This window comes from Pangasianodon hypophthalmus, chromosome 1 (assembly GCF_027358585.1).
Source record: "Pangasianodon hypophthalmus isolate fPanHyp1 chromosome 1, fPanHyp1.pri, whole genome shotgun sequence".
Lineage (NCBI taxonomy): Eukaryota > Metazoa > Chordata > Actinopteri > Siluriformes > Pangasiidae > Pangasianodon > Pangasianodon hypophthalmus.
In genome coordinates, this window is record NC_069710.1 from 23,788,015 (window position 1) to 23,810,933 (window position 22,919).

Below are 22,919 nucleotides of genomic sequence, written 5' to 3' on the forward strand. Positions count from 1 at the left end.
ATAATCAGGAGGCGGGACTTTTACCGCTGGGAGTTTGTGTGAAACGTCAACTGCATCACCGGCAGCCATTTTGTTTTAGGTGTTGACTTTTCTCTCTTGACGTCGTGTTTTAATATGGCTTAAAACCTCTTGTATTTTGTTTACTTGCATAGTTTTACTACTTCATTTGACATCTTTTTCGAGTTGAATTGACAAAATATCTTCAAAGTCCTTGTATCTGCAAATATTTTTAGTAAAGCGAGTAGCTGGCTGGCTAACTAGCCTTTTCGAGTAACCTCTTTAGCCAGCCTGCTAGCACAGCGAATTTGCCCGCAGCAAAATGGCGACGAACACGACACCGCAGACTCCGACTGCGAACTGGTAAAGTATTCGCTTCATATTAAGTGCGTTTAACGGAATAATTTCTAGAAAGTAGTACCTTGCTGTTCTGCGTCTTTTTATTTTTCTGCTAACTAATATAAGGTTACTGGGTTATACGAAGTTAAGTGTTTGTTGTAGCTTAGCTAACGTACCGTAAGCTACAGTAGAACAGAACACCTAAAAACCGGCTTATGCTAGCTAGCTTATCTGGCTAACGCCTGCCTTTTTTTTTTTCTTTCTTCTCGGTACATTTTGTTTTTCTTTGAATCTGGATCCTGTAGCTGCATCAGGGCCAGTACATGGCTAGATAGTCAGACCCGCAGTTCTAGTTGGCTTAGCTAGATTGGTTTATTTACAGCATGTTATTTATATTCTATTAAATATTTTATTTATACAGTTTAATAACCCAGTTCAAAGGAACAAACAATTTGTAGCATAGTATTCTAGTTGAGATGCTTATTTCAGTAAAAAAAAAAAAATAAAAAATTGTGATACTGATTCTAAATTTGCTTGTTTCTGCTCTCCAGGCCATATGGGGGCAGTACTGCAACAGAGGCGCCTGTTCATGAAAACCCTGAGTGGGAGAAAGCGAGACAGGCGCTGGCCTCCATCAGCAAGAGCCAGAGCACCACCAAGACATCTGCAAATAACCACGCCAACACACAGGTTAGACTGCAAACGCTAAAGCAAGGTTATACGCAAAAATAAATAAAATTCCACAACACCACACGTGCTTGTGTCTTTTTGCTTATCGCACCTCTGCTCTGGTGCTGTGTGCATTATGCCTCCCTACACCCCTCCTCCTCCTTGTTTGTTTATGTATTTATTTATAGGTGTAGCTTATTCCTCACTGTCTTGGCTTGTGCTTTTTTTTTTTCTCCTTCTTACAGTTTTGGTTTGTTTTGAGATATCAGGAGAGAAAGAAATGAGCAACCACTAAGATTTGGTAGCACATATAATTAAAAGTTGTTTGTTTTTCTGTTATTTAAGGCGGCTAAGTCATTATTGTCCAAGCCTAGACTTTCAGCGTATGGTTCGTACAGGCAGGACGACTGTAGCTTGCTGCAGCATTCAACACTCAACCATGGTTAAATCGGCCCATTTCTAAACAGTCACGTTATTTCATTGTCCATGATCCTTACTTTGGATACCATTCAACCCAATAAAAAAGTGGTACATGATGTGGTTTATCACTGACACTCTACTTGGACTTCATGGGAAGGATGGTTTAAAGAATTGAAATCCAGCAGTGTGAGAATATCTTCTTGAGAGAAGGAGAAAATTAAAGTGAAGACGTATCATATTGGAATAGATTCTTAATGTAAATAGGGCATTCAAATATTAAAAGCTATGTGGTATGTTTTATCAGCTTATTGTTTGTTTTTTAGGCTGGACAGTATCAAGCAGCCGTGAGTGACACTTCTGCAATGCAGCAGCAACAACAATCATACTATCAGTGGTACCCACAGAACCAGCAACAGTATGCAGGATACCCTTACCCCTACAACTACTACTACCACCCAGTGCCTCCGGTAAATACACACTAGGACTACAAAACTTATGTGGCATAAAAAGTAAAAATTCACTAATAAGGCTTGTGCTGATATTTTATTCTAAATACACTTACGCAGTGGATTTGTAGCGTACTTGTAAAATGAAAAGTATCCAAAATATATACTGACACAATTGTTTTTTAATTATCAGTACGGAGGACCATACCCCCCTGGTCAATATGGCGTTCCCGGAGCCTACCAACAACCGACAACTCCCACTGCACAGGTAATTTTTGTACAGAGCAGGCGATATTAAATATGTAAACGTATATTTTTGAAAAGGCATGCATTTTGCATCTGGTGGTGTTTATTACATGTGGCAGATTTTTAAGCAGATTTCTGTTGATTTAAGAAAAATATCCAGCCACAGGCAGTCCTGTGGTCAGAAATGGAGCCCTGATTATGGGCATGGAACAAGATAAGCTTTTGTTTCCAACAGGGTGGACCACATGATGGGCATGTCTGATATGGTGGTCAGTAAGTCTACAGTGTTTAAAATCCCAGCAACAGTGCTGCAATTGAAACACTCATAGCAACGTAGCTGCACAGCAGTGACACAGACATGTTCGTAGATGAGACTGATCCACCATCTAAATAATATCTAGCTACTGATAGTCCCTATGCTTTTCAAGGATCGGGTAGAGGGCAGCAAACAAATTGTGCATAGCAATCGATGGATTAAAACACATGCATGGTTGACTAACAGTTAGTCTCATCTCTGCCTGTTTTCTCTGGCAGCACACTGGCATGGCTGGATTGAAGGAGCAGGCTTCTGGTTACCCATGTGAAGCACAGCCTCCACCTCCTGATGTCCCCCAGCCTCCCCCACAAAGCCCCACAGGCACTGAACAGCCTCCTCCTCCTCCGCCCCCTCCCATACCTCCACCTCCCAACTCTCAGTACCCTCCACCCCCTTCCCCATCCCCCTACAACCCTAATGGAGCTCTGCCTTATAGCCCTACTGACTCCAGTCCTGTGAGGACTTACGGTTATGGGCAGAATAGACCAGGTTACCAGGGTTTCCAGGCTGTGAGCTACCAAACATCCCAGCAGCAGCAGGGCACAGCACCAGGCCCGTATGGAGGAGCAGGTCGGGGGGATACCACCAAGAAAGCCAGTAATGCAAATGTGAACAAAGGCGGGCAGCAGATGTGGAACCGCATAAAACGTAAGTCTGCTTGGATTTATACTAAATGATGGACCTGGATTTAAGCTAATAACCTAGTTCCTAGTAATGCAAATAGGAAAAACATGATCCACACGACACTGACAAAAATAGAATTGGTTAAGGAAGTGAGCCAGGTTATAGGAAACGGAATGCCTGAGAAGTTTCAGAAATAAGATGCTCTTTTAGACAAGGCCTGGTCACCATAGGTATATATTTAAGGGATAGCTCACGCAAACTCCCTCTCATGTCATTCCAAACCCATAAGACTTCCATTCATCTTCGGAACACAAATGAACATATTTTTAATCAAACCTGGGAGACTTCTGTTTCTCTGTTGATTGTCTATGTAACCAAAACATTCAAGTTCCAAAAAGTTAATAAAGGCTTCGTATAAGTAATCCATGTGACTCCAGTAGTTTAATCCTAAATTTATGAAGCGATACGAATGATGTGTGTGCAAAACAACTAAAATGAAGTCTTTATTTACAAAATATCTTCACTTCTGCGTACATCTCTGACGGGCATTCATGAGAGAACCATGACGCATGCATGTTGACGCGAGAGCGGATGTTCTCACGATACAGTCGGACCTGGAAGCTCTGCACTGTTTACAGCAGAGGAAGAGGGACGCTGTATGCAAGCTTCGTTCGTTACATTCTAAGTTGATTTTGCTTTAGGTCTTGGTTTGTTTTTCAAAATAGTGCTAAAATGTGCATTTCCTGGATGCTAGAACCTTGAGAAACTTCCTCTGCTATAAACAGTGCAGCGCTTCCAGGTTTGGTTGTATCGTGAGAACGTCCGCTCTCGCGTCAACGCAACACGCATGCGTCGTGGTTGATTTGTGTTCCAAAGATGAACGAAAGTCTTATAGATTTGGAACAACATGAGGGTGATTAATTGACGACAGAATTTTTATTTTTGTGTGTGCTATCACTTTAATGAGTAGATTGATGATACAGTGAATTATAAATCTGTCCCAACCAACAGAAGCTCCTGGAACTGGAGGTGTGAAGTTTAACATCCAGAAACGCCCATATGTAATGTCCAGTCAGAATTTTGGACCTGGTGAGCAGGCAAATGGATTGTCTACTTCCACTACAACCACGTCAGCAACTCCTGTGTCTACAATAACAACAGCTACCACTGCAGGAGCTTCTCAAACTGGGTGAGACTTGATGCATTCAGAGCCATGCTACATAATTTATTCTGTGCTTTAAGGAATACGCACAAAATCCTCTATGCTTCCTACATGTAATGCACAAAAAACCTCAGTGAGCAGAGGGAGAGACTGTCATTGTGACTTCAGTGTGTGTGTTTGTGTAGGCCTCAAGACTGGCCCCAGGCCATGAAGGAATATGTGCAGCGTTGCTTCGCGGCTTGTGAAACAGAGGAAGACAAAGACAGGACAGAAAAGGTACTAAAGGAAATTCTACAGAGCAGACTTCAAGATGGCTCAGCCTTCACCATTGACTGGACTAGAGAACCTTTGCCAGAGTGAGTTGCATCTTTATCTTGGTGCATTTTTGTTGATGTTGGTTTTCTTTTACTTCAGAAGAAGGGAGACTAAACTATCTCTGTTCAGGGTGAAACCTAGGCAGTCCCGTTGGGAGGCAGCACCTCAGCGCTCTCAGGAGAACACTATTGGTCGAGGGGGAGCCACTCGCGGTAGGGGTGGGGCTCGGCTGGGCAACTACAGAAATGTGTTTTCTCAAAGGAGTCCCTCCTCCAGCTCTTCCCGCTCTTCTTCACGTTCGCCTTCTCCTCATAGCCGTTACAGAGAAAAAAGCAGACATCGCCGCAGGTAACAATTACAAAATTTAAACAAAGCCATCATTCTTAAAAATACCTGGAGATATGGTTAATACTGTATTCCTGATATGGTTTTCTGTTTGCAGTGACTCTGGCTCCCAATCGGACAGCAGCATGTCAAGTGACCTCCGACCTCTCTCCCGACGGCAGCGAGCCGGGAGAGGTCGTGGAGAAGAGAGGGAAAAAGGGAGAGGCGCCGTAGTAGAAAGAGGCAGGGGGAGAGGAGGAAAAGCAAATCGGGGGCGAAGGTAAAAACTTTGAAAATGATTTTACATCAGCATGACAGATCAAATGGTGTTCGGGTGTTGTCCTGTTCCCTTTTTTTTTTTTTTTTTTTATTAAACTTTTTTTGATTAAATGTTTAATTTAAAACTGTTCATTCTGTGTAGTTGCTGTCGTGTGAATATTTGTTACACAGCAAGGTATCATCACCATGAGAAACTGTCATTTGGACTTTGAATAAAATCTCATACTACCTTATTAGCTAGTAGAGTGAAACTGATTCAATTCGTGGCCTCTCCATGGGAGTGTGGTATCATGAATGTTCTGGCAATACTCCTTAGGTAACTTGGGTCATTGTTTTTGTGGTAGCTGTACACTCGCCCCTTGTGTGCTCTTGAAGTTTTCCTCAAGGATGTCTGTACTTTTAGCCAATCATTGTTCCCCCAAACCTGACACATCTCACAGTCCGTATTGAAGGGAGGCATTTCAGCAGTAAGACACTGTCAACACCAAGCTCAATTTTTGGTATTTCTGTTCAGCCCTTGCGTGTAAGTTTATGAATTTGCCAAATTGTTGAATATTACCAGTCAACAGCTGGGAAAACATCCTGCTTCAAAATAAAATAAAACGTGAATCTAGCAATGAAGACTCCACTGTACATATATACAGTTGATATCACAGTTGAGTCTCACTTGTGCTGCTTCTTTCTCAGGAATGATGATCTGGCTGGTGTAATTGGTAAAAAGCGGAAGGGTGGATCAGCAGGCCTGGACTTCCACGACCCAAACCGTGAGGCCAAGAAGCAGAGCCGAGCTGCACGATTTCACACCAAGCGCACTGAGCCACTCGTACTGAATATCAATGCCATTGAGCTCCCAAATGCCTCTCAGGAGGGCCTCAGCTGGGACGAATGCCCCATTGTGGGTACCTGCCAGGACATCACCAAAAACTATCTGCGTCTGACTTGCGCCCCTGATCCTTCCACCGTGCGACCTGTGCCCGTATGTTTTTATTGTCTACACATACACTAAGATAAATATTGGGCTCATGATAGGAGCAGTATACCAAAATCATTTCAGTATAATGTAAATCAGAAAACACTGTTTTTATTAGACATTTACTTTGCCATAATACTGAGTGATAGGCCTAATGCTTTCTGTGACAGTGTGTGCAGCAAATATGTGTGCCCTGTACACTTGTGTAGTCTGGTTGTTCTGTGTTTCAGGTATTGCGCAAGTCTCTGACTGCAGTGAAGGCTCACTGGAAGTCTAATCAGGATTACCCGTATGCCTGTGAACAGATGAAGTCAATACGACAAGACCTCACTGTGAGTAAACTCGTTGGAATATTGATGGGCATTGAGTAATTTTGCAGTCAAGTACATAACAAAAACAGTTATGTATTTCTTAGGTTACCTGAGTTCTATGTTTTTTTGTTTGTTTGTTTGTTTTAAATCATTTTCATGCAGAAATAGTCTTTTTTAATTTAAGCCCCTCAGTTGGACCAAATCCCACTCACTGTAGTCCCTGTAGTGCACCATCAGCCCAAAAGAACGCCCCCTGAGAGTCAGCCAGAGGGGGGAGCTCTCGTTCTGGACAGAATGCAGTCTGGTGCAGATGTGTCAGACGTACCAAAAATACAGAGATGTTTTTGGTGTATTTTAACAGCATCTGGCAGTTTACCGTGCTAAATACTGAAGTATTTAGACCTGGCTTTGGTTAGCCATAACTAGAAGCCTACTAACTTACTGTAGCTCATGCTCAGCACCATGAGGCAGACCACAATATGGATCTACATTGTGAAGTATGCTATAGGCCTTGTTTTATTTTTGTGTCAGGCTAAAGAAAATCAATATGAGAATTCTGTATTATTTTATTGTTTAATTATTTTTCCCCTTTTTTAAGATTTATTCTTGTCTCAAGACAGTTGAATTGGTCTTTTCAGGTTCAAGGGGTACGAACAGACTTCACAGTGGAGGTCTATGAAACTCATGCACGTATCGCCCTGGAGAAGGTACAGTGTCTTCTCATGTCTTAAGTATGAAGCGTGTTGGTGTGCTGAGTTTGTGATTAGTATTTATATTATTTAGAGCTGAAGTGTGATCGCACACTTTTTTTAATTTAGGGTGACCATGAGGAGTTTAACCAGTGCCAGACACAGCTGAAGGAGCTGTACAAGGAGTGTCCCTCGAGCAACGTAGGAGAATTCACTGCCTACAGACTGCTGTACTACATCTTCACTAAAAACTCCGGAGGTATTTTTGCTTTCTGGCCACCTACCAATTCTTTTCAGGCTTTATGCATTTAGGGTGTTTTCACACTTGATGCCTCTTTAAAAGAGCCAATCTCAGACCCATTGAAGTGGACCAAGAGGTGAACCAAGTGAAAAAGGACCCAGTTCTCTTTACGTTCACAATATCCCTGTTCCTGAAAGAGGACTTGGATCCTTTTTTTGGTCCACTTAAGCAGTAATGTGGTCTCAGACCTCCTACTGACCTCAGACCTCTTACTCTTACCTCATACTGTTGCTTTCTTCCTCTTGCAATGCTGTACATTATGGGTATAGCATTATTGTGCAAGATGGCTGACCCTAAACATGTACTAATTTTCCTGTACAACATGTTTTTAAGATTATAAAAGAGAAATAGAGAACATAATGTGTATAAAAAAATTTTTTTAAAAAAGTGCAAGAAATTAAAGCACAATAAGGACAAGAAAAACATGGCAAAAAAAAAAAAACTCTTGCTGAAGCAGTATTGTTTATCTCTTTGGCTTCTCTTACGTTTCTGGTAAGTTTTTGCGATGTGTCCAGATCCTTGTCTTTACGGCTACTGCGATTAAGCAGCCGCTCTTGCCAAAACCATGGTTAATTTAGTTGCATGTAAATTTTAGGGGTGTGGCTTTTACACACTTCGTGGTAATAGCGCCGAAAGTGGAAAGTGAGCGTCCACGAGCTCCTACACAACCAAAGCAACTTAACTTTCTACAAAATGATAATTTTAAATAAATAAGTAACACAACCAACACACAATAATTAACCCTGACCCTCTTCCAGCAGAAGCAGCCATGTTGATTAGCTCAATTTGCACAGAGGCCTGTATGAGAATCTCTCTGTATCAGATCTCACTTGAAAGGTTTGTGTTCACAATGCACGTTTTTAGTGACCCGTACTCAGACCAACTCCCAAGATTGTCTACGGTTCGCTTCACTTCACTTTAAAAGGGTCTGAGATCGTTTGGCGTGTTCACACATGAGCCAAAAATCCAGCGAACCGTGCTCAGACCCCTAAAAAGAACCAAGTTTGAAAACACCTTTAACCTCTTATTCTCTTGTTACTGCTTTACTTTACATAAAATATCTTAAATTGAACATGCATTGCAATCTACAGTATAATCTAACCTGTTCTGTTGTAGTGCCCGTTTGTTGCTTACAGCTTCAATGTGTTGTGTCAGCAAACTCTTATTTTTTATTTTTTTTTTAATCAGACTTAACCACCGAGTTGGTGTACCTCACCCCCGAGCTTCGTCAGGATGAATGCGTGTCTCATGCTCTTGCACTCCGTGCCGCCTGGGCGCTTGGAAACTACCATCGTTTTTTCCTGCTGTACAAGAGAGCGCCACGTATGGCAGCTTACCTCATTGACAAATTTGTAGAGCGTGAGAGGAAGTTAGCACTGAGGGCTATTCTCAAAACGTGAGTGCAGATAAGAACACAGCTTGCATTTTTACACTAGTACTATTTTTTTGATGTTGATACTAAACCAGTTTCTTTTTGTTTCGTCTCTCTCACTGTCTCCTGCAGGTTCAGGCCCTCTGTGCCGGTGGAGTATGTACAGTCCAGTCTGGCCTTCCCTTGTTTAGATACATGTTTGACTTTCCTGACAGGGCTCGGAGTTACGTTCATTCAGTCAGATCCTAACAAGATAGATTGCAAAGCCAGCTCGGCTTGTCTCACCACTTAGTGAAGTGCAAGGGAGGGGTGGGAGAATTTAAAAGTTGATAGGAGTGATGAGGGACCAGATATCTGCATAACACCGCCAGCCTATCTTAGCTTAGAGAGATGACAATTTACAACACTGATTACACTTATTTGTATTTTTATTACTCTTATAGAGTGTGACATACATACAGAAATGGACTGTAAAGACATGCATTTAATGACTTCGTGTGATAGTGACTAGCTGATCTGCCTATACTTGAAACCTCAGAGTATTAACACTGGGAGAGAAGCTGCCTATATGACACAAATCGATCATTAATCAGAGATAGACCAAGTGCAATAAAACATCTGCTCTGTAGTTCATCTTCGACTCTCAGGCAGAGAGGCTTAGATAGTTTGAAGAAAGTTTCTGGGTCTCCCGTTTCCCAGGCCTCGCAGATCGTTTTGAAGCTAATGGTGTTCTGTGTTCTCATGTTTTTCTTCCCTCAAGCCAACAGCCTCAAAGCTCATATGAAGAGAATGTCCTGAAAACCAAAGTTGTGAAGACAAAAAGCTGATTATGAAACTTCCTGTTTGTCTCAGGACAAAGATGGCTGCTGCAAGCTCTCTGTTCCAGATTACAAGATCCAGTTTTATTTCCCTAAGTTGTCATTTTCATTGGACTTTGTCTTGCACTGATGATGGATGCCAGTCTGGTGAGAAGATGGTTTGTATACCTCCATGTGTGTCTTCTTCCTGTGTCCGTTGTGAGAGCAGCAGAAGAGCTCCATTAGCGATAGTGTAATATCCTGAGTCTTTCATCCCAGTAATTCCAGGTATGGACTTGAGCAAAAATGGCCCATGCAGCATGTCAAGATCGTCTCCTACACACACGCAACACACCTTAATCTGTCCATCGAGTTCACTGAGCTCCTTCAGCATCTAGAGAGCATAGCTCACTGAAATGGCTACAGTAAGGCAAAGACTCAGTTAAAGGAGATGCAGATCTGCAGCAAAATCTACAGAATCTAGGACCACAGTAGTTCTGCAGAAGTTCACAGCCTGAGTCTATGTAGGGCTACTTGCCCAAATCAGCAGCAGTTTTTCAATGAAGGTCAAGATGTCAAGATCACCTACAGAGAGATAATCCAGAGTGCATCACTTGAAGTGAGAATGACCACAGCAGCAGTGAAACCTGTAAGGCAGCAGCGGAAGAAAAGTCGCAAGTGCAGCTGTAATCACCTCAGCTGGATGATGCCATTTTTGGAGCTTTCTTCTCCTGTCTACGTAGGAGCTGAAAGCATATGGGTTTGTATTTGTCCAGAGCCAGAGCGCATAGTTATGCGTGGTAAGAAGAAGGGACTTGGCTGGTTATATAGAATGAGAAATATTGATCCAGCAGCAGATACTGTGATGTTTTTCAGATGCCATATATATCAACGTGAAACATGCTATCATATGAGTATGATCTGATCCAACTAATGAGGAATTTAGCAACAATAAATGTTAAAGGTTTCTTTAATGCTTTTTAATAATTAATGCAGGATTGTGAGGGAATATCAATCTTTTTAAGCTAAAGAAAAAAGATTGCAGTTTGAAGGAAATGTTGATGCAGGATTGCTTTGAACACACTCGCCTGTTTTCCATAATTTGATGACATTTGGTTGTTAAATCTTTAAAGTTTTTTGGTGAGCTTAGAGTATTGCTCAGAGGGTTGACAAAATCTGGCCTAACTATGGTTTTTCTCTTTTCGTAGTCCAAAAATTTTGGCCTAGTTGCTGTGTTGGAGCATAGAGCAGACCTTGGTGTATTTAGTGTTGATACTGAGCAGAGATGTTTATCATTGGTGTATCTTTGAGTTATCTTCAGGTGAAGCAATCATTTGTGTGTAAATATTGTACAGAACGCCTTTATTTGCTGTTTTTGCCCCTGGGATTAAATAGGTGAAATTTCCTGTTTACAATGGTAAGTGTTATTGTAATTCAAACAGTTAATTTAAATGGAAGCTTTTTTTTAAAGCCAAAGTTACATTAAATTTAATTTTGTGTAAAGGAAATACGTAAAAAATATATAGAGAGAAATTTGAGAGGATGGTAAATATATCCATTAATTTCTTGCTTCTATGTTGCTGGAGATAAAAGATAAAAAGTAGTATGAACAGATCTGAGGTAATGTCAGTTGCTTCTGGGTAATTATTAAAACATCTTTGATATTGTAATGCTCCAGCTTTTTATTGCACCAAATCTTTTTTTTTTTTTTTTTTTTTTTTTTTCCCCCTCTTGTGGGTGACTGTAGGTTTTCGTAACAGGTTTTGCTGGTTATTTTCTTCATTTTCTTGTTTCCCTGTATTTCTCAGTGTAAATGTTTTACATCCATATGCTGTTATTTTACCTTGCCCCATTTTCTTGCTTCTTCAACCTATTGCTTACTCAATGCCAGTTTCCCTATGTCCCCCGTCCCCGTCCCCACACACACTGTGTGTGTTTTTTTTGGAGGCTCACAACAAGAGAAAGATTTGGTTTAAGTACTGTTCCCACACCAGTTAACACCACTGTTAGACTTCTCTGTGCAGTAATGATTCTATGTTTGACTGTTCTCCTCTTTTTTTGGCATATTTGGCCCTATATAAAAGCATCAGCCAGGTCGTATTAACTGGTGTGTTTAATGTCAGTACTTCTGGGTTTTTTTTTTTTTGGTTTGTTTTTTTTTTTTTATTTGCTTGTTTGTGAAACATTTAAATGCTTAGATTACATACGGATAAGTGATTACTTGCTGCGTTGCCCTTCCCTTTCTAAGTGTAGCTTCTATTTGGTTTGTTCTGTAGAATGTCTCATTTTCATCTTATATTTTTCTTTCATTTGATGTTAATAACTTATTGCAATATTGATCACACAGTTTGATTGTCCTGTGCAGCACTGACCCCATTCCCTAATCTCCTCACTTTCTCTCCTTCTCCCATGCTCTCTTTTTCTCATTACCAGATTTCTCTTTTGTCTTTGCAGTCATGCATTTTGGAAGCTAAACGAGGGATGAAAAATAAGAGAGAAACGTGTATCCAGAGTTGAACTGGACGCTGGAAAGTGGCCACACCTGACACGAAAATGTTTGCTAGACCTTAAATCTAAACCTTACTGAGTCTGTTTGCAATGTGTATGCATTTTTTTTTAATATCTGCACAGTCTTTACACTCAATCACACTGCAATTTTTTTTCCCCCACTGTTGTCAGTAAATGTATTGTCAGGGTTGTTAGGAAGTAAATTACTATGTTCAGATGTGTTTTGTTCCCATTTTTACAATATATACATTTTTTAAACACATCCTGTGACTTTGTACTGCTTCAAGTTCTGTAGCATCTTTAGCATTTTTGGTTCTGGCAGCTTATTTAATATTAGGCCGGGATGCATGGCACATCTGAACGTAGCATTTGCAGATTTTTTTTTCCCACAACAGGCTGTTTTCAGTTGAATGTAAAAAATATTTTAGCTTAAATGCTTTATATTTGAGAATTAATTGTGAAAAATTAACAGATTACCCATGCCTTTTAGATGAACGATTCTCTTTTATTTTGGATGTTTATTGTTTTGTGGTAACAGATGTACTGTATTTTCCTTGCCTCTTCTAATGGTCCCATCCCTCTCTGTAAATGTTCATTGTGCTCTCTCTTCCTCTGGTCCTCTTCTGATTTGACTGCTTCCCACCTCTTTAGTACCATCGTAATTGTTTTACTTTATTTTGATGCCTTTCCTCTTTGTGATGTTCACTTCTCTTATAGGTTGAGTTCTTTAACTACTTTTCATTCTTTGCTGCTTTCTCTCAACTCCTGTCTCTCTCTCCTCCTTTCTCTTTCTATTCTTTCCTCTCCTCCCCCATGTGCTCTATAATGAATATGTAAGGGTCATGTATGTGTGTGTTCTGTGCTTGGCAGTAAGTATTCCTGGGTCATCTGATTGCTTCTCTGCCTTTTCTTACAGCTCAAAAGTTTAACATCTGAACGTCAGCTTTGAGCTAAAGGACAATATAACAATTTTGCCACTTGTATATACTTTATCTGTACATATTGTACTGCTCTTGAAATAAATCAGATAAATTAGTATTCTTTTTGTGTAACATGTGTATTAGAGATTCAGGAACAAGAATGATTAAAGCTCAATGATTCGTGGCCACTAAGTAACAGATTACATTAGCATGCAGTGCATTATAATATTACAATGAAATTTTATTTGTGTTGAATCCCATAATGAAGTACTACATTTGCCCATTTTTACTTGCTAAGAGATATTGTACTTTATTTAGTATTTCCAATATTTGAGGTAAACAAGGTATTAGAGTCAACAATGTAGCTGTATAAACTGGTGCAAAATTTTGTTTCTATCAGGTGATTGTAGAACAGTTGCATTTGGAAAAATAAGCCTTTTTTTTTTTTAAGTGTGGAGTATCAGTTTTATTGGTATGACTGCTGTGCTCCAAACCTTCTCACCCGTTATCAGTGCCTTACCCCTGGCACTCCTTTGGGTGAATGGACAGTATCCCACAGCCACGCTCCAAAATCTAGTGGAAAGCCTTCCCAGAAAAGTGAAGGCTGTTATTGCTAAACTAAAGGTGGGAACAGCTCAATATTAATGCCCATGGTTTTGGAATGGGACGTTCAGTACTTAGGTGACATGCTTTTGACCATATAGTGTAGATCGTAACCCAACTCAGTAATCAGGGTCCAAAGATGTTCCTCATTTCTGTTCTCTTGCAGCTCCCAATGTGCCTAAACCAAGCAGTTTACAACATGGATCATCTGTGGTCCTTGAGGACCACTTACTTTTGTATATAAATATTACTAGTACATTTGCCTATTTTCATTTTTGCTAAGAGGATATAAGGGAAAACTAATGTTATTTCTCAAGTATCATGATTTGATATTCAAATAATTATAACTCCATTCTTGCTGTACAAGAAGATAGAATTGAGAATAAAGTTTGCTACTCATCTCTAATTTTACTGCCAATTGATAATTATATCAAAACCAAGCCTCTTGCTTTATTTAGGTTATGTAGTGAATTGGAGCTGTTACTGTCCCCTAATGTACAAACAGCAAAACTTCCATGAAAAAAGGAAGTCACTTACAGTCTGCCAGAGACTAGCCTTGATTTATGGTGATTAAAATAGATTCTTGACCATTTTCTCAGTAATCAATACTGAGGCTGTTTAATCGGGGGGCAGATGTCCCAGTAGCAGTGTCAGGAGGCTATGGGGCTGTGCAGGGGTGCCTGTATGAACTTTTATGCTCCTGTCAGGACAAATGCCATAGCTGTTATGCACACTATCATGGCAGTACTGACCCAAACCCACCAGCAAGAGTAATCTGTTCATTTTATCCATATATCCTTGCTTTGCAGCTCTCTTGTTCTGTGATTTTGAGAATGACAAGTCCTAAATACACACAATAAAACAGCAATTTATAACATGAACAAAGCACTAGCCCTACCAAAATGACAGAACAACCCTAACACTCATCTCATGATGCAGCCCAATGTGAAACTGATTTCCAAGCCCTTACAGTAGATTGTTCAGAGGAGTCTCAGAGTATCAAGAGCTGAGGTTGCTTGTATGTATTGGGCTTCTGAATGAGAGGCTAGATATCAAATTTGTTTGTGAAAACAAAAATATTTCACAAACCAGACTGTTAAGCTATTGAACAAAACCTTTGTGTCATATCTGTGATTTGTTTGTTTGCTATAAAGTAAAAGCTGGGTGAACATCCTCTAAGTGTGGTGATTCCATAATTTTTGCCAGGGGTTGTATATATTAGATATATAAATACTGTGTGTACGAATAGGTATTTGGGTGTTGGAGGTATTTGAAAGTGCTGGAAAACCAAGGGCTATTTGGATTAATACCTGGAAAATGGTGGCTTCAGTATTTCAAGACATTTTAAACACAGAGAACTTGAACAACAGAAGCTGAGTATGGTTTCTTGAAATTTATGTAAAACAACCTCTCAAACCTGGCTTCAGGTTTATACGTAAAGGATCCGGATGAAATGAAAGGTTAATCAGATACAGGATTATACTTCTTGAAAGTGTGAGCTTGATAATGCCAATGACTCCCATGACTTTGGGTCACTTTCAACATTACCTAATTGTACTGTTTAAGTGATTTGATTATGCATGGAATAAAACCAGAGGGGGTTTGTTCTACTCTCAAACATTTATTACAAGTTTCTTACTTGCATTAACCTTATAGTGCCTGGTTATGACACATCATGAACAGCTTCTAGACACAGTGGCCAGAGAGCATTTGATGCATTATTAATTTAAGTCACAGAACATACAATAAGAGGGAATTCTACCGACTTGTGCAATACACAGTTATTAGCTCTTTGCCATAAACGTGACAGTATATGCACAAAAAGATTTGGTAAACATTGTCATGTAAAGGCAAGGCCTAAAATCCCAGTGCTAATTCCTCTAATCCAGGTAGGTAGTTTTATCATTAGTATGGAGAGTTAACATCATCTCCTTTCAGTACGATAATACTGCCTTCACTTTAAGTGCCAATCACATCAAGACTAAATCATCTCTTTCAAGGACAATACATAATGCACAAATTAAAAGCAAACTGATGCAGCAACAGCACAAAAATACTTGGGAAGAGGTGGAAATAAAGATTTCGTTTGAATGGGACGCAAGTGCTTTATGCTAGGACTAGAATGGTGGTGAAATGGGCATAGTTAGTGCCAGTTGTTCCTCAGCTACTCTGTTTCAAGTTTCTTTTATGCTTTGGCGTTGATTATCTCAACAAACTCTGGCTTCAGTGAAGCTCCTCCCACCAAGAAGCCATCCACATCTTTCTGGGCTGCCAGCTCCTTGCAGGTTGCCCCAGTAACTGAGCCTGAAAGTGAATGAAAAGAGCTTCAGTGGTCTTCACCTGAACCTAATGTCACTGATCAATGACATTTCTATGGACCAGTAATAGTCATGAAGTGGCCCCTTACCTCCATAAATGATCCTAACAGAGTTAGCAACAGCCTCAGAAATGTTGGCACTGATCCACTGCCTGAGTTTATCATGCACTTCCTGAGCCTACACGCAGAAAGTGAAAGTTATCACACTGAACTACAGGAAGCACATTTGTAGAAGTCTGCTCATCTAATAACTCGTGATGGTTGTACCTGTTGTGGCGATGCAGTTTTGCCAGTGCCGATGGCCCATACAGGCTCATAAGCAACCACTACCTTACTCCAGTCCTTAACGTTGTCTGCAACACAAGAAGCAGTTTTCAGCACCCGAAATTACCATACACTTAACAGATCCGTGCATCATTAATAACGGAGCAATAGTTAATCCTTTAGAACCTTTTAAACTTAACGGGATGTGTGTTACACACAAACATCCGTACAGCCGACAACCATATTCACTTACCTGCGATGGCTTTGGTCTGTGCGAAGACAACCTTCTCGGTGATGCCAGCCTCTCTCTCGTCCAACTTCTCCCCAATACAAGCGATCACACCTAGGCCAGTCTCGAGAGCATGAGCTACCTTCTGGCCAATCAGCTGCAACGATCAGTGCCACAACACACATTTTAGGTGTTGAACAGTCCTCCCTGCAGCCACCACATGTCTAAGATTTCCTAGCACACTTTTGTGCAAGGATTGGTAAGCAATGATTCATTTCTCATGGGTTACCTCATCACTCTCTCCAAACACGTGACGCCGCTCAGAATGTCCCAGAATCACCCACTCCACACCACAGTCCTTAATCATCGCAGGGCTTGGGGAGGGAGAAAGGATGAGAGACAGAGTGAATGAAAAAGTAAGGCACACTAAAATGTAAAACTTTATTGAAAGAAAAAAAAAAAAAATACACAAAAAAAAATAAAAAATAAAAAATCTGAATCCCTCATGTGTGGCCCTGTACCTGATCTCTCCAGTGAAGGCACCCTTGGCAACCTTGTAGCAGTTCTGCGCGGCCACGCCAATTTTAGCATCGAGCTTGGACCTGGCAAAGTCGAGGTAAATGGAAGGAGCACCACAGACCACCTCTGCAAGAACAGTTTTATAAGGAACTCCAGTCAAAAACACTATAAGTCAATTTTACATAGTCAAAACATGTGAAATGGCTAAGACGCAAGAAAGTGGTACTGGTGAGACGTGTAATTAACCCACAATACATAAGCCAACTAACTACCACTAACAAGGTGACTACACTCTTTGCAAAGAGTTCTTTAGATGGTTACTAGTTCTAGCTTCCTACATACCCAGTAAATGAAAGAGACTTGATTGATGTGTAAACACATGAAGCTACACAAAGGTCAGTGATCAGGTACAGAAAGCAGCCAAGAGGCCATGGGTAACTCAAAATTACCAAAAGGAATGTTGGAGACTCTGCAGTTCTTCTATTCTTCTATTTTTCAATAATGTATTTAATAGTGCACCATGGTATATTTGAAATTTGGGATATTTTACAGAATTAAACTCTAATTGACAGGTTCCCAGAACTTAGTCCTTATTTTGATAGATCCTTGGTCTTCATGATGCTGTTTGGTTAGGTATGTTTTCCATCATACTCTGGGGTCTTCCAGCAATATTTACATCAAGATCACATGACGGTAATTGCACACAGGTATACACTCCATTAAATTATTTATGTAACTTCTGAGGAAAACTGCACCAGAACCAATTTAGGGATTTCACAGCAACAGCGAAGTATACAGATCCAAATCACAAAATGATCTGTAAATAATTTTGCACAATGTGCGCTAAACTGGCCATTTGCCTCTGAGCTCTCATCAGCAAAGCGTTTCCACCCACATAACTGTCACTCACCCAGTGTTTTTGTTTTTCCCCCCCACATCCTTTTGTGTAAACTGAGACTATTGTGTGTGAAATTCCCAGATCAGCAGTTTCGGAAATATTCAAACCAGGCAATCAGGTACCAACAACCATGCCATGGTTAAAGTCAGAGCTCACACTTTGCCCCCCATTCTGATCTTTGTTGTGAACATTAACAGAAGCTCTTGACCTGTATCTCCATGATTTTATGAATTGTGCTGCTGCCTAATGATTGGCTGATTAGAGAACTGGATGAATGTGCAGTTGCACAGGTGTTCCTAATAAAGTGGACAGTCAGTGTATATTGATTCTCACCATACTATGGGTTGTTTTATGTAGATTCAGGACATGTAATCCCAATTTTTCCCCCCCAATTTCAGTTCCAGGTTGCAACACTACAGAATATGGAAAAGTTCAATGAGGGTGAATACTTATGCAAGGCACTGTATAGAGCAAACAAGCTTGGTAAAGAGAAGGATTCAGTTTTACACTCAGTACCACGTTGGTGGTATTATCAAGCAGCGTTCACTCTGACTGTAGTGACCAGGATGTAATGTAGGCTATGACTCAATATGTGCAGTGGCCTGGGAAATCCCTTCACATGATGCAATTCTGGCATTTTCTACTACACAGTTCTGAAAGCTACAGACCTGAACTGAACCATTTCTCTTTTACATGCATCTCAACCACAAGTAAAGTTCTAGCATTCTGATGTATGGTTACCCCAAACGTGAAAAGGGAGAAATTCCAACTGCAGTGCTGAAGTGTCAGACATTGACAATCAGCATCTGATTACAAATTGATTGGAATTACATCTGTTTCGCCATAGCACTTGATCACTGTGAGGAAATCACACTTGGGCAAACTGTTTACTGTTGCGTTTGTTAAACAGTCTCCTTCGCCAACAATTAAAATAATAATTCGTGAAATATACTAATGTCTTAAAAGATGACATGTCAAAGAACCCATATGTTCTTGCCGTTTGGCAGAATTCAGAGAGGTATCTAACAGGTTTTCCTAGACTGCAAAACATACAAGTAGACCAAGCTTTTACAATATACACCATGGGTCATCAACTGGTGAACCGCAGGCTGGATGTAGACCACCAAAATATTTATGCATACCTAACCGAGTACCTGGGGGGAGGAGGGAAAAGGGGGGGAAAAAACAAAAACAAAAAAAAAAAAACCCTGTAGCAGAGCCAATAAATGTATGGAGGGGAAAAAAAAAAAAAAATTCCTGGTTGTTCTGTGACTCTAGGTTTCTAAACATCACCCACCAGCAGAATGGTGAAGAAGGATGAACGTGCAGAACTGTGTTTATTCAAATTCAAAATCGATGTATTTCTCCATTCAGTGGTCAAGAGTGGTGAACCCAAGGTTGTTAACCTAATTGGTAGCAGTTACACATTAAAAGGTATAGTGTATTTCAAAGGCCAGGATACCAATAAGAGAATTATATTAATAACTGCAATTCTTTTTTCCACATACAAGCATAACCCTATAACTATAACTCGTGTCCACTGTCCTCAAAGCACTGTACAGTGTGGAGACAGGGATCAGCATGTGGTATTCGCAAGACTATCTTGGGTAAAGTCAGATCTAAATTAAACCCCAGCAGTGACTCTGCCTTAAAGGTCACACAATCTTAGTCTTCACCGTCTAAAGGTCGGAGGTCAGCAGTGAAAAGGTCACTTAGCATTTTACAAGGATCATGGGTCAAACAAACTGGAAGATAAAGGTCAGGCAGGTCACAGTGTCAATAAACTAACTTATTAAAAAAAAAAAAAGTAACAAAATCTCAGGCCTTGCTATTTGACTTTGTAGCTGTAGAGCATCATTGATGTGAGAGCTGGCTGGGAGAGAAATGTGAACTTTGGCTGGTTGAAGTCCACAGCTCTGTGTGTGTGTGTGTGAGTGAGAGAGAGAACAGTAAATCTAAGTTTTGACTTTATATTGATTTTTAAAAAATCCTCACTTGAATAAACTAAGGAAAGGCATTTTCTGCTCACCTACATTATAAATATGAAGTGTTGTGAAGCCTTCAGGATTTCCTTATATGGGCAGAGACAGAGGTATTGCTTAAACTGAACTTTATCTCAACTATACTAATAATAAGTGACACCAAAATGGACCAAAAGTCACAAGAGGAGCCGCGTTACTGCCTTTCCGTGGTTAGAAACAAGAAAACCGTTTCGTTTCCATCTCCTATAGTCATGAAGATACTTTTAAAAGACCTACAACACTGATTCTTGTTTGTTTCCGGGCTACGTGCTGCCGAACACACACACACGCGCGCGCGCGCGCGCTCGGGCGCTGCTGCTCCATACACGCCCACGGCAGCTGTCAGCTCCGGCCTGTCCGCAGCATCCCTCCGCAACAACACAGCTGGGGCCACGGTCACCGTTAAAGCTAGTGATTAACCGGTAACAAATAAATAAATAAGAATAAAATACATTTTTTTAAAAAAAAAAAACGACGTTCACACCGTAATCCGCCATCTTCCCCCTTAAACACAGACACACACACGACCTTGGGTCGCATGCTACCTTGAGTTAGCCAGTTAGCTACCGCGTTAGCATGTAGTCATCCAGCCTGCTTTTGCACGCAAGCTACAGATTAGCATCATTCTGACAGACTGTTATGGACTGATGCTTAAACATTCTGTTTACATGATAACTAGTGAGGACACAGAGGTGACACATCCCCGCTTTAATTCATCCCGCTAGCTGAATACTACTACACTACTTCAGTGTTTGGAGAGGTGTGTGTGTGTGTGTGTGTGTGTGAGAGACTTGACATTTGCTGTACAGTAACTAGCGTTCTAGCTCTGTGTACACCCGGAAGTGACGGAAAGACGGTGCGTTCAGGTGAGGACTCATGCAGCATTTCGCCTGGCTGTCATTTTGCCTTGTCTCACCGGTGTCTGCGTTGAGTGTAGCGCTGTTCAGAGTGTTGATGAGCTCTCCAAGGCTTTTCTTATCGCCGTTCATCTTCCAGTTTCCACCGACGAAAAATTTCCTGCCAGTCATGATTGCAGTAAGTTGAAGCACCAACACACAGCCTGCTAGATTGCCAGTGAAGCCAAGGTGACCTCAGGAGGAGAGATGGACAGCAGTGAGAAGTCCCTGCAGGGGGTTTATATAGAGGAGCACGAAGCCCCGCCCACAGACAGCCCACTGGCCTGCAGAGCTGAAGCGTCAGAGTGGGGTGTGTTCCAATTCAGACACACCACAGCTCCTGTGTGCACTTCCCCTTTACCACCTGCACGTGGTCGCTTCCGTGTTGCACACGTGGGTAAAATTCTTTTGTAAAACTTTGGAGAAATGTATTGTTTGGTTTCACTGACTATGACAGAAAGATCAGCTCTCAATTTTATATGATCAGTTTGATTAGTATTTTAACCAAATTTTACATGCATAAATCAAAATTCACCAACAAAAAACCTAACTTTTTAGGGCTATCAATAAATCTCTGAATGTTCTAATAAAAAGCTGTTAAAACGTATAGTTCTTTTAAGCTTTACAAGATTTTTGAGTAACTCTTATTTATTTATTTGTTTGTTTGTTTGCTTTATTTTCTTATTACTTCTTTATTTTTCATCTACTGATCCCCTGGCACTTTCAGATGTTTTTGTATGGTATACACAAGTTGTTCACCTGTTGTATACTTGTCTGATTTTCAATAAAGTTCTTTAAAAAAAAATCTTTTGTAACATGTAGCAGCTCATGGGTTACTCTGCGTTCACACCATGTCAGAATTACCGTAATTACTAGATGACACCCTGGACCTTCTACTCGGAGCTTTTCACATCCTCGGACTCTGAATTATGTGTTCCTGTATGTGTGACATGATGTCGTTGACTAAAAAATACATAATTACAACATTAAATCACATTTTTATGCTGTTGCTAAATATTGAATAATATTGCATTATTAAGACATTAAAAATAGTCAATTATACAAATTATTACACAGAAATATTACGAGACTACCACTTGACTACATTTTACTGCTGAAGCAGCCGCCATTTTGAGTGTTTCCACATGACATTGCAGCAGTCAGGTGGTACAAGTCGAAGCTCTCAGAAAATTCCTAGTTAACAAGATATAAATATGAGTTCTACGTTCTAGTTCTACAAAATTACAGGCTTTTACAAGTCGGAATCTCGTAAATACGATAATTACGACATGGCATGAACGCAGCTTTACCTCACGCGTTGTGTCACAAGTCTGTACATAGTGAGTTACAGAAACAAAAGGGATAGAGCTGCTTACAGCATTATGAGTTACTAGATTTACTTAAGTAAACAAAGTAATGTATCTCCGATACCAGGACAGAGGGTGCTTCCCAGTACTGTAATTGATGTCCCCTTGATTCCTTGATCCTACCTCCTTACCTCCTCCGGAGAGCAGATTTTTGAGTCAGGGATTTTGGGCGCTGTTCACACCTGGCATTAATGTGCATCCTGGGTTATCTGATTGTAAGTGGACACAGCACTAAGTACAGGTGTGAACAGGGTTTCTCGGAAAACTCAGTGTGATCCGATCACTCAGACCACATTCGGAGGTGATCTGGGACACATATGACCACATCACATTTGTAGTGTGAACACGAAAGTAACTCTAGCTGCAAAATACATAATCATTGCTAGCCTGGTTGGAAATCGTGACGAATGGTAGACCTCTCTGCTGCTAGACTAAAGGATAAAGGTGATGCTATAACAGCATAGACGAAAGCAGATGCGTTTCATAGCTTCTTTCTTCATCTCTCGTTCATTTATAAGTTTTGTTAGCTGACCACTTGATTAAAATGTTTGAATGTTTAAAACAGCCATTACAGGTATGCAATGGAAGACAGGGGTAATAAACATACACATCACCCTTCCTCCTGTGGAAACGATGTATGAAATCTGATCTGAAGCAGTCACTGGAGACGTGTCCATACTGCTAGGTGTGAATGGATATACATTTCGGCATTTCCACTTGTTATCGGATCACTCGAGAGGGATATTAATACCTGATATGACCAGGGCCTTTGGCACAGTAGTGGAAGCTCATCCTAAGGC

At 40.6% G+C, this 22,919-nt stretch overlaps 2 protein-coding genes across 2 annotated transcripts; one reads left to right on the forward strand and one right to left on the reverse strand.

Moving 5' to 3' along the window:
* Window positions 1–47: 47 nt before the first annotated feature.
* On the forward strand, window positions 48–13,123 carry leng8 (leukocyte receptor cluster (LRC) member 8). The gene is made up of 15 exons (XM_026940285.3): window positions 48–360; window positions 888–1,026; window positions 1,749–1,892; window positions 2,065–2,139; window positions 2,652–3,081; window positions 4,069–4,246; window positions 4,405–4,575; window positions 4,664–4,882; window positions 4,977–5,138; window positions 5,825–6,113; window positions 6,338–6,439; window positions 7,057–7,125; window positions 7,237–7,366; window positions 8,597–8,804; window positions 8,913–13,123. Exons 1-15 carry the CDS (start codon window positions 320–322, stop codon window positions 9,070–9,072), a joined length of 2,517 nt encoding a protein of 838 aa, XP_026796086.3. The 5' UTR covers window positions 48–319; the 3' UTR covers window positions 9,073–13,123.
* Window positions 13,124–15,209: 2,086 nt separating this feature from the next.
* Window positions 15,210–20,978, reverse strand: tpi1b (triosephosphate isomerase 1b). The gene is made up of 7 exons (XM_026940066.3): window positions 20,773–20,978; window positions 16,940–17,063; window positions 16,708–16,792; window positions 16,443–16,575; window positions 16,193–16,278; window positions 16,016–16,103; window positions 15,210–15,912 (listed from the first exon to the last, which is right to left on the reverse strand). Exons 1-7 carry the CDS (start codon window positions 20,882–20,884, stop codon window positions 15,794–15,796), a joined length of 747 nt encoding a protein of 248 aa, XP_026795867.1. The 5' UTR covers window positions 20,885–20,978; the 3' UTR covers window positions 15,210–15,793.
* Window positions 20,979–22,919: the final 1,941 nt, after the last annotated feature.

Excerpts from the sequence above, each read along its gene's own strand:
- leng8 (XM_026940285.3), top strand. The coding sequence starts at position 320 with ATGGCGACGAACACGACACCGCAGACTCCGACTGCGAACTG. Across the intron at positions 4,883-4,976 it reads AAAAGCAGACATCGCCGCAG|TGACTCTGGCTCCCAATCGG; the intron begins GTAACAATTACA and ends TTCTGTTTGCAG. Across the intron at positions 8,805-8,912 it reads CTGAGGGCTATTCTCAAAAC|GTTCAGGCCCTCTGTGCCGG; the intron begins GTGAGTGCAGAT and ends TGTCTCCTGCAG.
- tpi1b (XM_026940066.3), bottom strand. The coding sequence starts at position 20,884 with ATGACTGGCAGGAAATTTTTCGTCGGTGGAAACTGGAAGATGAACGGC. Across the intron at positions 16,793-16,939 it reads GCCTTCACTGGAGAGATCAG|CCCTGCGATGATTAAGGACT; the intron begins GTACAGGGCCAC and ends TCCCTCCCCAAG. Across the intron at positions 16,104-16,192 it reads AAACTGCATCGCCACAACAG|GCTCAGGAAGTGCATGATAA; the intron begins GTACAACCATCA and ends TTCTGCGTGTAG.